The sequence below is a fragment of the Bidens hawaiensis genome, unplaced genomic scaffold (assembly GCF_021521415.1).
Source record: "Bidens hawaiensis isolate Kalapana, Puna unplaced genomic scaffold, B.hawaiensis_p1.1 tig00001206_1, whole genome shotgun sequence".
NCBI classification, from domain to species: Eukaryota; Viridiplantae; Streptophyta; class Magnoliopsida; order Asterales; family Asteraceae; genus Bidens; species Bidens hawaiensis.
This window is the reverse complement of record NW_027491069.1, coordinates 2,900,389-2,915,683: the sequence shown is the minus strand read 5'-3', so window position 1 is coordinate 2,915,683 and position 15,295 is coordinate 2,900,389. Positions and strand designations below refer to the sequence as shown.

Here is a 15,295-nt window from a genome sequence, read left to right as displayed (position 1 = left end):
ATTTTTTTGCAAAATATGTTGACCATTAATTAATCTACCAGTTATGACATTTTTAAAATTTTTCAAATTTCTAAAATGGAATTTTTCAAAAACATTTTGACCATTAATTAATTTACCAGTTATGACTAAACATACACTTTTAAAAACGGATTTTTTCAAATTTTCAAACTATTTGTCAAAGGTTTTGTATGCTTTCCTTATATACAAAAATCAAATGGTTATTTTGTATTAATTATATTTAATTGTGTTTTGACCTTACTTAAAATGTTTTTCACGAAACACTTTGAAAACTACTACACATCGGACATTTCGATCAATCAGAATATACAATCTTTTAATTAAGATTCGTATTTTTAATAAAAAAAGTTCAAAATATAAGTATCATTCAATTCAATATATAAGACATTAGTAAGTCTTTCATTTTTCTCACTAGCCCCTTCCATTTCAAACTATCTGTGCACTACAATTCATCCTCCTTATACAACATCCATGTTTGTTATTTCATATTTTGTTATTACGATTTTATATGCATTGTACTGACTAGAATTTGTTTATATCAGTTGACAAATAGGGCCATTGGACAATCGTTAGCTGTTGCTTGTAGTGAATCAGTACTAATTTCTTTTATAGTGATGATATCATGCAAGTAGGAAATTTTAACATCGAACTTACTGAAAATGAAAATAATAGTACAATAATAATTAGATTTGTAATTTCATTCAAGATGTTTGGGTGTAAATAAACATAATTGGGTTTAAAAGTTTGTAAGTGATCTGATTTCTATGCCCTCGGAGTAGATATGTTGCATGACATTTGATTTTCTATGGATATAATTGATTTTAATCATGTCTCTTTGTGTGGGACAAGTGATACGTGTCAAAGGGAAAATATGAAACTCAAAATTATAGGCTATTTTGGGTAAATTTGAAACTTAATTATTATTACTTTCATTCATAAATGATCTCATATTTACTAGCAGTTACTAATGAATTGATATTTGTTTTTCTTTATGTTACTGATTTGCTTGCTTTCCATATGAAGGTTATTTAAGTTTGTTTATGGAGGTTAGTAAACTTTGTTTATTTTTTTTATATTAGTTGCGTAAATCATTTTATTGTTTGTGCTTTTCGCACGTAACTATTGATTAGTATATTTCTGAGGGGTGACACCAAGGTGTCTACAAAAGGCCTCAAAGGATCTGCTAGGATATATTGTTGATTATATCGTTGAGACATGTGCAAAATATAAACCCTAATATGTCAATTCAGTCATTAATAAGAAATAGACATCATAATAATATAACTTACTTGTATGAAACAAGACCTTAGAGAATGAAGACGGTGCGATAATGATTCCTAATTCGGTTCCGTTATGAGGTCACTGATTGATGGAAATCTTAGAGAGAAAATTATTGGTGTGTGTTTTTCTCTGTTGTTGTTATGTGACATCTAAGGGAAACCCTAATATATATATGGGTATGTCCATCAAATAGCCCATATATCTTATGGCCCAATTAGGTTATTTGACTAATTATAATATTTAAATGGTAATGATGCCACATTATATGGGTTTTTCCAACATTCTCCCACTTGACTGAATAACCATTTATGATGAGTATTCGTTAAATTAGTGGCCAAGTTAAACACTCATCAAATTGTGCATTAAAACTATAGTAGATAGTTACAATCGTTCAAGTTACTGATAACTTGAGATCCCCAACAGTCATACTATAGTCTCAACATACAACATTTAAAACTTAGTGTCAAATAACGGGAATAAACCCTTTAAGGTAATTAATTATTTTGCATAAATTTTGTCTATAGATCATAATGTGCACATAAACTTTATTATAGACAAAAACAAAGCATTCAAGGAAATCATAATAATTCATACACACCATATGCTATTATACAATGTCTCTACTTATACCCATCCGCGTTATAAGTTATCAGATACTTATGGGCGGGAGACCTTAAGTTATCGGATTCTTATATCATATTTATAGTGTTAATTATTCGATACAAAGGTTATTTTCCACTACTCGGTCACGTACGACTACGAACAAGTACTTTGCATCAAAACATAATGCAGCACCACTCGAACTTTTACTATTCGAGAAACTAATGGCAACTGACTTATTAAAGTATATCTTCAATTTTCATGATATGGAGTTAAACAATTTTGAGTCCACTTATCAAATGTTCTAACAATATTCCATGGCACGTTGCATTGTACACTACAACATATTCAGCCATCATTATGGAGATTGTTAGCTGTTGCTTATGACTTCTCCATGACATTAGTCCGCCTATCGACATAAAGAGTTACCCTAAATCTGATTTCTTATCATCTTTGCTTTTAGCAAAGTAAGAATTATAATAGTCAATTACTTCCAAATTATCAATTATTTTTATATCAAGCTTCTTTTGTTCTTTATAGATATCGCAATACTTTATTTATGGTCTTACAATGATCTAGACCATAATTAGATTTATAACGGTCTAACATTCCAACAATAAATGTGATAACTTGACGAAAACAAACTTAACTATACATCACACTTCCAACTACTAAACCATAATGTATCAGTTTCATTCACTCCTTCTAAACCTCTATTTTTGGACATTTAAAATGAAATGAGAAGACCTCTTTTAATTATTGGAGCTACTAATGGAAAGTAACGTTGCATGCTATATCGTGCAAGAACACGATTAACGTAAGCCTTTTGAGACCGACCTAATGTCTCATAGATACGATCTCGGTTTATTTTGATGTCTAATACATAAGGAGCTTCTCGGAGATCTATCATGTCAAAATTACGTGAGAATGATCTCTTTGACCCATGCAATAAATCTAAGCTATTACTTGCCAAAAAAATATCTTCCGTGTAAATGACAAGTATAGTAAAATTGCTCCCACTCATTTTGAGGTAGGTGAATTGATCCACTTGGTTTTCATAAAGCATGTATTCTTCATAATTTCATCGAACTTTAAGTACCAATTGATGTTATATCTATTTTAGCCCATATTTGGATTTCTTTAGCTTACAGACTAATTAGTTTGAGTTATGAACACGTCTTTATGCAAGTCACCATTTAGGAGAGTAATTCTTGACATCAATCTAATGTAGCCTTAAGTCATAATTTGCTAATAATGTCATACCAATACTCAAGGAAACCTTCTATAATACACGTGAGAAGGTTACCTAATAATATTCTCTTTTGCGTATAGCCTTTAGCAGTCAATCTTGCTTTATAATTTTCAACGTTTTCGTTTGGGACTAATTTGGTTTTGTAAACCCATTTACAACCTACGGGTTTTACACCCTCATGTAATTTGACCAACTCCCACAGGTCATTTTATTCATGGAATCAAGCTCATTAATCATAGATATATTCCATTCACAAGACTGATCGCTACTAATGGCTTCATTATAAGAGGCTTGATAATTATACTTTCCTAAATTCAAATCATCTTCATTAAGATAGGTTACATAAGCATCAAAGTTAGAATTCCTTTTAGACTTGTATGACCCTCAAGTTGATTTTCGGGTTCTTAATCGTTAATAGGTTCAGGTTTTTACTCTTGTGTGTTTGAGGTGCCTTAACTCTCAGGAATATTTGAAGCATTATTTTCTGAGGAAACATTAGGTGGTGCAGTGTTATGTACAAGAGGTGTAATATGAGGTAAAGTTGAAGAGCCCATCCCTTATCCTCTTGCACTTCTTGGAAATCAAAGACTTCACTTTCACTACTCCCACTAATCTTGGAGTTCTCTAGAAACTTAACATTACGAGTTTCTACTAGTATACGTAGGGTAATAGAATTTAAATCCCTTAGAATGTTTGGGATATCCTATAGAGTAACAACTGGCAATCCTCAAGTCAAGTTCTCGTTATAGAGTATTATAAAGTTTAGTTTTGGCAATACAACCCCATACTTTCATATATCGTAAGCTTGGCTTCCTTCTTGTCCTAATCTCAAAATGATTTTTAGGGACAAAATATATGAACAATTGTCTTCAAGGCCTCAGTCCATAAAAAGTTAGGATGATTTGAGTTTGCTAACATACTTCCAACCATATCGTCAAGGGTTCTAATTCTTCTCTCAGCGTTGACGTTATACTAAAAAGTACCCGTAGTGGTAAATTCGTATGTTGGCCATAATACTTACCTATTCTATCTGATCAGTTTACCTATATCTTATGCTTAAGTTGAATTTTAACTTTAGACATAAAGGTTTTAAATATGTCAGATAATTCATATTGTATTTCTCTTTAACTAAATACAAGTACGCGTAAATTATAGAGATTTCAATCAAGACAAGCAAAAACAAGAAATTTAAGAGTTTAACTAATAGTGACTTTTTCACACCCATGCAAAACTTCATAACCATCATTGTCTAACTTTGGTAGTGATACTAAATTAAGGTATCATAAAGTGTAATACAATGACAAGTTTTTCATAATAAATTGCATGGTTCCTACGACATCATTAAGTTCGTCACCGACTCTCGTTCTAAAAGTTCTCTGGTTTCTTTTTAGTTTTTGGATTGTAAGAAATCCCTTTCTTAGTTAGTCCCACCTTGAATTTTGACAATCCCATCGCATGTGTCCTTTATTATGGCACAATTAGCATGTGATTGTCCCTTAGAAACATTACGGTCGAGAATAGTACTTGATTTAGATTTATGGACCCTAAAACTTTCCTCTTTGAATTTCCCCTACTTCTTATGTGAGTTACTATAGATATCTAGTTTTTGGTTTTTCTAGTTTTCAATCGCTTTTTCTTTTGCACACATATTGCTTATCAACTCATCGGTGACTATCTGTCTTTTATGAGTGTTATAGTTGATCTTAGAAGCATCAAAATGTGTAGGAAGAGAAGTTATGATAAAAAAAAAAACTAGAAAACATTTACCGATCTCCATGTCTAATCCATTTAGCTCTCCTGATGACACTTGATATGGAATTATTGATGATTATAAAAGACATTATGTTCGACTAGTCCCATTTATCATGCTCTAATTTCTAATCTGCAGTTCTTCAAGCAGTAAGAGCTACGAGGGCGTTAGGTCTTCACGCATAATCAAGATCCATCATTCCAAGAGTGATTTTAATCGTGTTCATCTAAGTGGCAAAGTTCGATGACAAGCCAAGGACTTAAAGTGGATACTAGATTGATATGAATAGAAGAGTTTAAATAAGCTAAATTAAGGGTAGTCAACAAGGTAGACAAAACAAATGTATTGAAGATAAAGTCAATTATGACACCAACATAAAAGACTGACTTAAGGTTCTGTTTGAATTTTGGCTTCGCGTTGGCTAAGACCAAAATTTAAATATTATGAACATACCTATGGAGTAAGGTTCTACTTGAACTTTGGTTCAAATATAATGAATGCACGTAAATAAAGTAAGGGCTCATAAACATAACACGTCACCTTTGGGCAGAAATGAAATGTCTATGTAAATAAGGCCAATAGTTCATCATGTATACCATCAAAACAAGTAGCCGTTGGGTTTATTTTGTTTTGACAAAACACATAATTACATAAAATGGTTTCATTAGACTTCAAATTCAAATCAAATGATATCTCGTTGGTTCAATCACCCAATCCTTCATTAAAGTAACCATTAAAATTTTAACTTGCGCGAAACTAATGCGAAAGTTATGGTTTTAAATATAAATAAATTTACGTGCAGAATAATGATATTCAAAATAAATGGCAGTTTTAAGTTCGTTTACTCGAAAGCTTATGACATACGGAAATTAGACCATTCGTGAGTTCAATAAAACGAAAGCTTTGGCTATTCGTAATCTTGAGTCACACGAAAGTTTGGCCGCTCGCAAGTTAAGCCACAAAGTTTCATTTATTTAAGTGAATCTAGGCTATTTGAATATTCAAACGAAAGTTACTAAGGTCTGTTTCAAGCAAAAATTTAAATAATGATGCGTAAAAGCAATATCACGCAAAACTAATAATGAAACAAAAGTATAGATGAAACTTAGCTTGAGCAAAAACAAAATGAACGAAACTAAATTGTCGTTAGAATTCAAGCATTAGAAGTTAGTTTGAATAATTAGTGTCGTTTGATAAAATAATTCATGAAAAGTAAGCAAAACTAATTCACCAAAATTTAGGGAAAGTTTGATGAAATTAGTGATAAATTAATTCACCGAAAAATAAGTCACCAACTTAAGGAAAGTTATTAATAAAATTAAACTTTCGTTTGAAAGAATATATTAGTGAAATTTAAACTTTCGTTTGATACCCATACTTAACTTTTATTGGAAGTAGCATCAAACTTAAGCTAAATTGTTAAATGCATCCAGCAGCAAATTAATTGACATAGATCGGTAGGTGAGAATGTATAAGATTTCGTAAGGATTGCATATAAAAGTCAACTTTTCTTGATTATGGGAGGAAAAATAATGGAACAAATATTTAAAATCATGGTCATAAACTTTATACAATAATAATATGTCTTTCTCCAATTTCTAGCAATGAATCTTACGCATGAAACAACCGATTAAATTTCTAAGTTTTGTAAGTAACGATATATTCAAAAAAACAACCGATGAAATTTCTAAGGTTGGTAAACTTGAAAACATCGATGGACAAAATTGATTTTAATGATTGTTCAATTTTTTTTTCTTTTCGGGACATTGGAATAAATAATAGTTTGTTACGTGGAGAACAAACAAACCAAAACTTTCATTTTCATATCTAAGTTTCTCATACGCTATCATGATTCTAAGTTTTCGCTTAAATCGATTCTTAAGCATTTTTAGAAATTTACATTTGTATATAAATGGAAAGTTAATACTTTGTGAAAATAAGACAATAACATACTCCACCATCAAAATTAATTTAAAGTTGTGTGGATCAAAATTAATTTCACAATCATAAAGTCAGAAGGTTTTTGTTCGATTCACAGTTTTCAAAATCAATAAAAATCCATGAAGTCATTTAACTTATTTGAAAACGCATTCTCACAAAGCATATTTGTTTCAATAGAATTTTTTTTTTCGAACAACACATCAGACGATTATTAATTCGTCTCTGTCTCAATAACAAGCTCATAAATTACCCTTTTCATTTGCTGACAAACAAACGTTATGAATCGATATAATCAACATAAAGCTCTCGTTGAGACATGTGCAAAATATAAACCCTAATATGTTAATTCAATCATTAATAAGAAACAGACATCATAATAATATAACTTACTTGTATGACACAAGACCTTAGAGAAGGAAGACGGTGCGATAATGATTCCTGATTCGGTTCCGTTATGATGTCACTGATTGATGGAGATCTTAAAGAGAAAATTATTGGTGTGTGTTTTTTGTTGTTGTTGTTATGTGACATCTAAGAAAAACCCTAATATATATATATGGGTATGTTCATCAAATAGCCCATATATTTTATAGCCCAAATAAGTTATTTGACTAATTATTATATTAAATGATAATGATGCCACATTATATGGGTTTTTCCAACATACATGAGAAGCAACATAATTAGAGCACGCATGTCAATATCACATAAATGAGTACCAATATAGATATGTACATTGGTTGTTCCAAGCCAAGTGCCAATATCACATAAAATCATGATCCACGCATTTTTTAAATCCTTTCTGAAATATATATCATCAATCCTCTTATAAATAACCGCATAATTGTTTGCGCATTCATCGTTCTCCTCTAAACATATCAAGGTAATTGTTCTTTTATTTTCTTTGCATATATCATTTCATTTTAATAATGCTTGATTTCTTGAATTCAAAAGTGAATGTTTTAGCTTTATTATCTTCTAATGTTTTATATTTCATTTTTGAGTATTTGGTTATCGATTCAAATAATTCGAGATCAGCTAAGGGGTTGAAAATAAAAAGTTTTGAGGTAAGGGGCATTTGGGCCATTCTATAATATATGAAAATAAAAAGTTTTGAGGTAAGGGGCATTTTGGCCATTCTATAAGCTAATTTTGACTTTTTGGTCCAAGGTTTTTTTTTTCAACTTTGACTTATGTATACGTTTGACATTTTTGGTCAATTTTCACTTTTTAGTCAGGTTGGGCTTTTTCACTAGCAAGGTTGACTGTTCTTGGGGTAATATGCTTTGTAAATTTTCAGATCTTAGGCTCCTTCCATGTTCAAGCATTACTTAGAGAATGTAAGTTTTTCTTTAATTATTTACTTTTTATATTATAACTAATGTTTATTTATTTTTTCTAATGTATGCGTGTTTTGAATTTACATAATGTTAATTTTTTTTTCTGTTTCAGTTAATGTGTATGAGAATAGACATTTTGGATGTTGATTTCATTAGATGATTAAATTTTAATTATTATGTATTCTTTTGTACTCATGACATAAGTTATAAAGATGCTTTAACTTTTCATTTATCTCTGTTAGTTTTTGTATACTTTTGCATTTGAATTAAAATAACAATGTAATATCTTATAAGTTATAACTCATGTAAAATTATCCTTTTTTTATATATATGACATTTTCATTTCATTAAATTTATAATATACATATATACGATGTTTTAATTACTTTTCACTCGTGTGTAACACATGTACTATTCTATCACTCAATAATACATGAGAATGAAACCTTAGCGTAGAAGAAATATTAAAAAGGTAAAAGGGAAGATAATTGCCGGAGAATTGCCTAAACCGCAAGAGAAAGAGAGAAAAATAAAAATATTTATTAGGGTTTTTAATGCTAATGTTTATATACTATGAAGGGGATGAGTTAACATTAGTAAGGTAGAAAACATGTGACATGACATCTAGGTGGATAAGCTAGAATAATGCCATGTGAAAATCGTTGTTTGCTTTAATAATATAGTACGATTATTTAAATAAAATGAGGTCTTAAGTTGAAGTTTCATTTGTGAAAAAAGGGGTTCAGGTTGAGCCAAGAGTTTTCTCACACATGATGAGTTTCATTATAAGGTGGCCCCCCGTACTTAAAAAATAGAGACAATCAGATGGACTAATAACCCGTCGGTGATCCAAATTCACCCTCCCTCGTTCTACCAACAAATGGAACAGTCGCCTCAAGTGCAATCTCTACTTCATTTTTCAATTTAGGTTAGGTTTACTGAATCTAATTGGTATATGCTTTTTGCAGCTACCGGACGAATTACTTCCTCATGGTTATCTTTATTCTTGGTGAGTGATAATAATAATAATAGGAGATCTAATTCTAATTGTTCTTTACTATAATTATCATTGAAGGTGTTTGTTTGGTGGTTATTTCTAGGGCTGGGGTTCCTTAGGAAGCCACTTGCTATCGTTGCAGCTCTGTCAACTGCTCTTACGATTGCTTTCTTAAATGATAGGTAATTAACTCCTCACCTACCCTTATCTCTATATTCATCGATTAAACGGTTATATTGGTGTTCCATTCCTGTGTAAATTTTTATATACATCTTAACAAAGTTATAAAATTAAGCGAGCAAATGAAACATATACGAATATTGGTTACTATTTAACTAAGCACTTAATGCGAAAAAATATCAGATATCGGTGGGATATCGCCATATCGGTAATTTCAATATCATGTAAAATTCATATATATAGCAATTTAACACTAATAATTCAGTATAGTCTCCTACCATTAACAAATTAACCTTTTGCAAATTGTAAAACACTAACAATCGTAGCAAGTAAACTTGATTAAGAGTTAAAACAATAACATTGAACACTAAAAGTTGATAATTAAGACTTAAAACACTGATATCAGGAATATCGGTGATATATCGGTCACATATTAAGCCAATGTCGGTCAAATATCGGTCAATATCGTTGATATTATCGGTACCGATATTTTGACTTATATATTGCCAAGGGACCGATAAGCGATACGGTGATATATCGGCGATATCGAATGCATAGCTATGTAGTGATTATTATTATTATTATCATTGTTGTTTTCAAATTGACTTAAATTTAACAATTATGAAACTTAGCTAATGTTTAGTGAGTTTTTTCTTTACTTAAAGTTAATTGGAAAAAGGTTATCACTTGTTAGTAACAAAGATTCATATTTGATTTGCTTCACTTAGTTTTTATAAACTTATAAGCATTTATAAGCAGTACTTCCTTTGTAAAAACATATAGTTTTCTTTTAAGAGAAGCTTGTGCTTACCAAATAAAAGTTTTTGATGATTTATAAACATGCTGCAAGTTATGCAAATACACTTAATTGTATACGTACACTAAAATTTAAAATCAGGTATTTTGTATTTCTCTTTTTGTTGAAACAAAAGCAGTATGTTCTTCTGGTATCTTTCAAATGGATGCTAGTTTGTACATATAAAACATGAATAAAGGTGATTCAGTGAAAGCTTATAACAAGTTATAACCTTTAGTTCTATTTCGTAGTGGTTTTATTGATATTAAACATACGCTAATTTGGTAATGGAACGGTTTACAGTTTTGCGGGCACGTTTAGTGAGAAAGCAACAAGATTCGTGAGGCAGTTCTCTCCACATTTAGCTGCAAAAATGAGACCTTCACTAACGTGAGCTCCTGTGCTTAATGTTTATAAACATATAATGATATCGTTTCTTAAATAACCATCTGCAACTTGCAGGCCTGTTCTTCGCGGGCGCCCTTCTTCTAAGAGGGCAGTTCATATATGTGGGCGGCCTCGTTGGCAGTTCGTTGTGATGTCCTCTGCTGGTATGGAGAAGCATTTTTAACATTTGTAATTTGTTTTGTTGGTAGTTTAGTAATTACCATCTTACCCTTTTCTCCTCCTGCAGTGAGTTTCATTCTTTGGTTTGTTTCTTGCGGCCTCTTGACGTTGTTATGGGCATTGGCGGTTGGTCTTCTTGGTATGTGACTATATTTTAACTTCTTATTTTTTGAATATTTTAAGTACTGTTTGGTTGCTGACTCTTATATGTTTTCAGCTACTATCATGCATGCAAGCTTTCGGACACCTAACCTGAAAGCTTGATTGAATACATTCCGTGAGGAATTTCGGGCAGTTTGGCGAAATTACAGTGAACTGTAGTCAATATTCATGTAACCTGCTTTTTTGACCTTCAACTGTATACTGCTTTATTATATTGTATCTTAACATGTTCATCATGTTGTTATTGTTGCAGAATAATCCTTGTAGCTCAGTTCTTAAAGAATTACATCACTGGTTGTAAGTTGTCTGAAACTCGGTGGGTGAAAATTAGACGAGGAAATCTTATGTAAAATCTTATGTTTTTATTTTTGTTTCTGTTTCTGTTTTATGTTCCTAAATCTGTGAATGAGTCAATATGAAACATTTACTTGTAGTCGTTATTGAACCATATTTTTCTGTATTTTGAATCTACTATCTTCCTTCACATCGATATGGCATGAGATTCTTTGTGTGACTATATTTGCCTATTGCTTTTACCTCCCTTACTTATCTTCAAGTCACTATATACAAGGCTTATTGCTTACATATATTAGTCATTAAGAAACACATTAGTTTGTGAAAAGCATCAATCATTAAACTGGTATTTGTTTATAAAAAAAGTCGCTATATGCTTAGCAAATGACTAATTAAAAAACAGTCGAAATTCGAAAACATGTGTTAGAAAGTTTCAAACCCGCAATCATGAGTTAATCAGACCCAAGTTGGCATGCTGACAGCTGACCGGCTGGACGGCTACTGACTGGAAGATGTTACTCTTATTTGCAGCGGTTTGAGTGGCATTGTTTGTTGATACTGATTATTGTATTTTGATGCATTAGTAAACTGTTTTGAGGGTGTTTGGGGATTGCATACTCCATATGTAACAATTTGTAATGGAAACAAGCGATTTAAGTAATTTATTTTTTACTGCTTATTAAAAGAAACAAAAACAGTTTCAGGGAAGCTCTATGTAATTAACTTATTTTACCAAACAAACACGGACCAAACACTCAAAAACTAGACAACAGAAACAAATACTCGCTCAACAACACACAATAATTAACATTCAGACATACATCAACATTTTCAGCAAAATTGTGCCAAAACTGCAACTTCTTTAGCTGCGCTTATGTACCAAAGCACCGGTCTCCTGCATCTCCAAGTCCCGGGACAATCATCCTAAAATCATCATTCAAGCAGGATCATCAGATCACTCAATAACACAATTAATTGCTTTTTATATTTGCTTACCCTTTATCAGTAAGCGTTGGGTCAATAATTCCAGTATATACATGAAGCCTGAAGAGGTTATAAAAATAGTATCAACCTCAAACAATAATAACACGTGTCACCAACTCTCAATGGTTTTTGAGATAGAATAGCATCATACCCGGGATACTTCTCACTCAGTTTCGAGAGTGCGGGTGGACATGCCACAGCAGATATCTAAATACACGTCAATCTCTACTGTTTAGGGTGTGGGGGCAAATTGGTAATTTAACATAATATGGAACGGTTTCTCTACTTACCACTTTGATATTCTGGTTGTTAACTCCACGTTCCTTAATCATATCAATGGCTGTAACTATAGTACCACCTAAAGATTATTAAAAAACAAAAGATAAGTATAGTATTATTAGTGAATATAAAAGTGGCATTATGTAATAAACAGAAACAAACTTACCTGTTGCTAGCATAGGATCTACAACAAACACTCGAGTTCCGTCAGAAAACTTCTCAGGTAACCTGCATAATTTTAAAATATAACAATACTAATCAATTAGCTTACTTATAAGACTGCATAATAAGTAACGATCCGCGTTGGAACTTCTTACTTGTTTAAATATACAGTCGGTTCAAGAGTCTCCTCGTTTCTACTAACACCTTGATTAAAAAAAGGTATAAAAAGATATTAACTTTATGTAAAACTGCCACTAATAAATTACACTTTTGCGTTAACATTATTAACTACCTAAGTGATACGTATTGGTTGCTGGTAAGATAGATGCTGCATGCTCTGCAAGAGCAAGACCGGCTCTTAAGATGGGAACAACCTGCAAATGTGGCTTATAAGTTAATAATTAATTATAACACATGTTATTATCATAATCGAATTTGAAATTCAGTGACTGATCAATAAATTAGAATATACTAACCGCTACAGGTTCTCGTGGATCAATAAATTCCACTGACGCAACTCCAAGTGGTGACATAATCTCCCCTGAAACCGTAGGCTGCAAAAAACAGTAAGTTCACTAAAAGTTTCAAATATGCCAAAAGCTAAATTCCACATGTATTACATCAATTTTGACTTTTGGTCAACTCTGTTCTAATCTTATTATTATCTCTAATAAAACAAAATGAATAAAAAATACCAGCCAATCCCTGGATGCTTCATACATAAGCAGTCTTCCCAATTCAGCCATGGCACTCTCTGTAATAATTTACCAAATAAATTTGCAAAATTATAATAATTTGACGAATATATTTGCAGAATAATAACAATTTCACAAATAAACTTGCAGAATTATAATAATTTGACAAATAAATTTGCAAAGTTATAATAATTTGACAAAAAAAATTTGTAAAATTATAAGAATTTGACAAATAACTTTGTGAAATTATAACAATTTGACAAATAAATTTGCAAAATGATAACAATTTGACAAATAAATTTGCAGAATAATAATAATTTGGCATTTATTAACAAATTTGCAGAAGCTGCTTCAAGATCATGTAAACTCATTCTATAAAAACTAAAATAAATATCCTAAAAAGATAGTGAATTTATAAATAATAATAATAATAATAATAATACTTACTGAAGATAGGGCATGGTGTTTGCTCATTTCTCAGCACTGAAACCCAGTGTTTAATCAAAGGATGAGGTGGCACAAATACCTACAGATAATTAACAAATTCAAACAAACAAATAACCGAAATATAACAGAATAATAACAGAATTACCAGCATTCTGTTATCAAGAACGGATTTCTTCTCAGTCGTGGCTTGCAATGGCTGAATGGAGGTACGGTGTTGCCGCCGCTTATTATTATTATTATTATGAAAGCATGAAAACTGCAGAGAGGAAATTAGGGTTTAGATATAAAATATAAATAATAATTGGCATGGAAAAGAGAGAGAGGAATAAAGAATTGGGATGGTGGAAGTGAATAATTAATACCTTATTATTATTGTGAAGGTAAAGTGAGAGAATGCGGTGAAAAGGAGGTGCCGGCGGCGGCGGTGGTGGTCGACGGTGGTCGGCGGTGAGGAAAGTGGATGAAATGGGTGAGGATGCCATTATCAAATTTTACGGGATTGGGTTTTTGGTACTCATGGAACATGTGTCCGAGTTGTTAGTTAAGTTGCAATAATAATCCATTCAAGTAAGATGTCATAAGTAACACTTTAATAACATCTAGACTAGATTCAAATCATGTTATAAAGTCATGGGTATACTCTAACGTCCACTAATATTAGCATAACATGACATTTTAAACATACATTAAATCAGTCCTCATTAGTGTTAAGCTTGTTAAAATGACACATGAATTATGTTTTTAATGGGTTAAAAGAGCAATATGTATTAATTAATAATGATTTGTTATTTTAATTAATTGACTTGTTATTATAACATACTCTTTTGGCTGCTTAATTTTTTTTCTATTTTTAATCGAAAACTTATTACTATATAAATCAAAATTTTATTATGGTATCAAACTAAATAATCTTTATCATTAATAATACACTCTAAAATTTTTAAACAATGTTATCGTCGTCATTGTCATCATCATCGTCATTAGGGGTGTGCGACGGTTCAGAACCGCGAGAACCAAACCGGAACCGTTAAATGCTAAATATAAGAACCGGAATCGAACGGTATTTTAATGGTTCCGGTTCGGTTCAGAACCGAGTTAAACTGTTCTTGTGTAAACGGTTCTTGCCAGAACCGGTTTTCAATTAAAATTCTAAATATGAAATATTAGAAGGTGCAAGAAACAAGTGACAACCCATAAAATAAAACATTATCATATCAACATGTTACATTTTAATGAAGGAGATTGAAAATAGATTAGAATAACTCAAAATATTTCAGAAAACAATTATTTTTTAAAACAGGTTAAGGGCCGTAGAAGATGATTATTGCTTATGATATTGTAAGGGATTTAATGTAACCGGAAAAGTAAGAACGTGGATGGTCGCTCGTACATAGAAGTATGAAAGCCTACTAAATAAATAGGATTTTAAATATAAACTTCAAAGTTTAAACTTAACCTGGTTTTAGTGGTTCTATAACTAGAACCGTCGGTTCTAACTGGAACCGAACCGGGAATCGTTTTCAGCCAAATTTAAGAACTGGAACTGGACC

At 31.3% G+C, this 15,295-nt stretch overlaps 1 protein-coding gene and 2 pseudogenes across 2 annotated transcripts; 1 reads left to right on the top strand and 2 right to left on the bottom strand.

Moving 5' to 3' along the window:
* Positions 1 to 4,928, bottom strand: part of LOC143564034 (expansin-A4 pseudogene) — a 33,979-nt pseudogene extending 29,051 nt beyond the window's left edge.
* Positions 4,929 to 9,030: 4,102 nt separating this feature from the next.
* On the top strand, positions 9,031 to 11,048 carry LOC143564023 (PRA1 family protein A1-like; annotated as a pseudogene). Its single transcript, XR_013140774.1, has 7 exons — positions 9,031 to 9,110; positions 9,151 to 9,191; positions 9,283 to 9,361; positions 10,459 to 10,545; positions 10,618 to 10,706; positions 10,790 to 10,861; positions 10,940 to 11,048. The product of XR_013140774.1 is annotated as a PRA1 family protein A1-like (transcript).
* A 1,002-nt stretch (positions 11,049 to 12,050) lies between these two features.
* LOC143564013 (uracil phosphoribosyltransferase-like) lies at positions 12,051 to 14,227 on the bottom strand. Its single transcript, XM_077051416.1, has 12 exons — positions 14,108 to 14,227; positions 13,891 to 14,001; positions 13,746 to 13,824; positions 13,299 to 13,357; positions 13,080 to 13,157; positions 12,896 to 12,977; positions 12,759 to 12,807; positions 12,608 to 12,669; positions 12,453 to 12,520; positions 12,314 to 12,369; positions 12,175 to 12,222; positions 12,051 to 12,102 (listed from the first exon to the last, which is right to left on the bottom strand). The coding sequence occupies exons 1-12, from the start codon at positions 14,225 to 14,227 to the stop codon at positions 12,051 to 12,053; spliced, it is 864 nt and encodes a 287-aa protein (XP_076907531.1).
* Between the last annotated feature and the right edge of the window lie 1,068 nt (positions 14,228 to 15,295).

Excerpts from the sequence above, each read along its gene's own strand:
- LOC143564013 (XM_077051416.1), bottom strand. The coding sequence starts at position 14,227 with ATGGCATCCTCACCCATTTCATCCACTTTCCTCACCGCCGACCACCGT. Across the intron at positions 13,825-13,890 it reads TTCTTGATAACAGAATGCTG|GTATTTGTGCCACCTCATCC; the intron begins GTAATTCTGTTA and ends AATTATCTGTAG. Across the intron at positions 12,978-13,079 it reads ATCCACGAGAACCTGTAGCG|GTTGTTCCCATCTTAAGAGC; the intron begins GTTAGTATATTC and ends CCACATTTGCAG.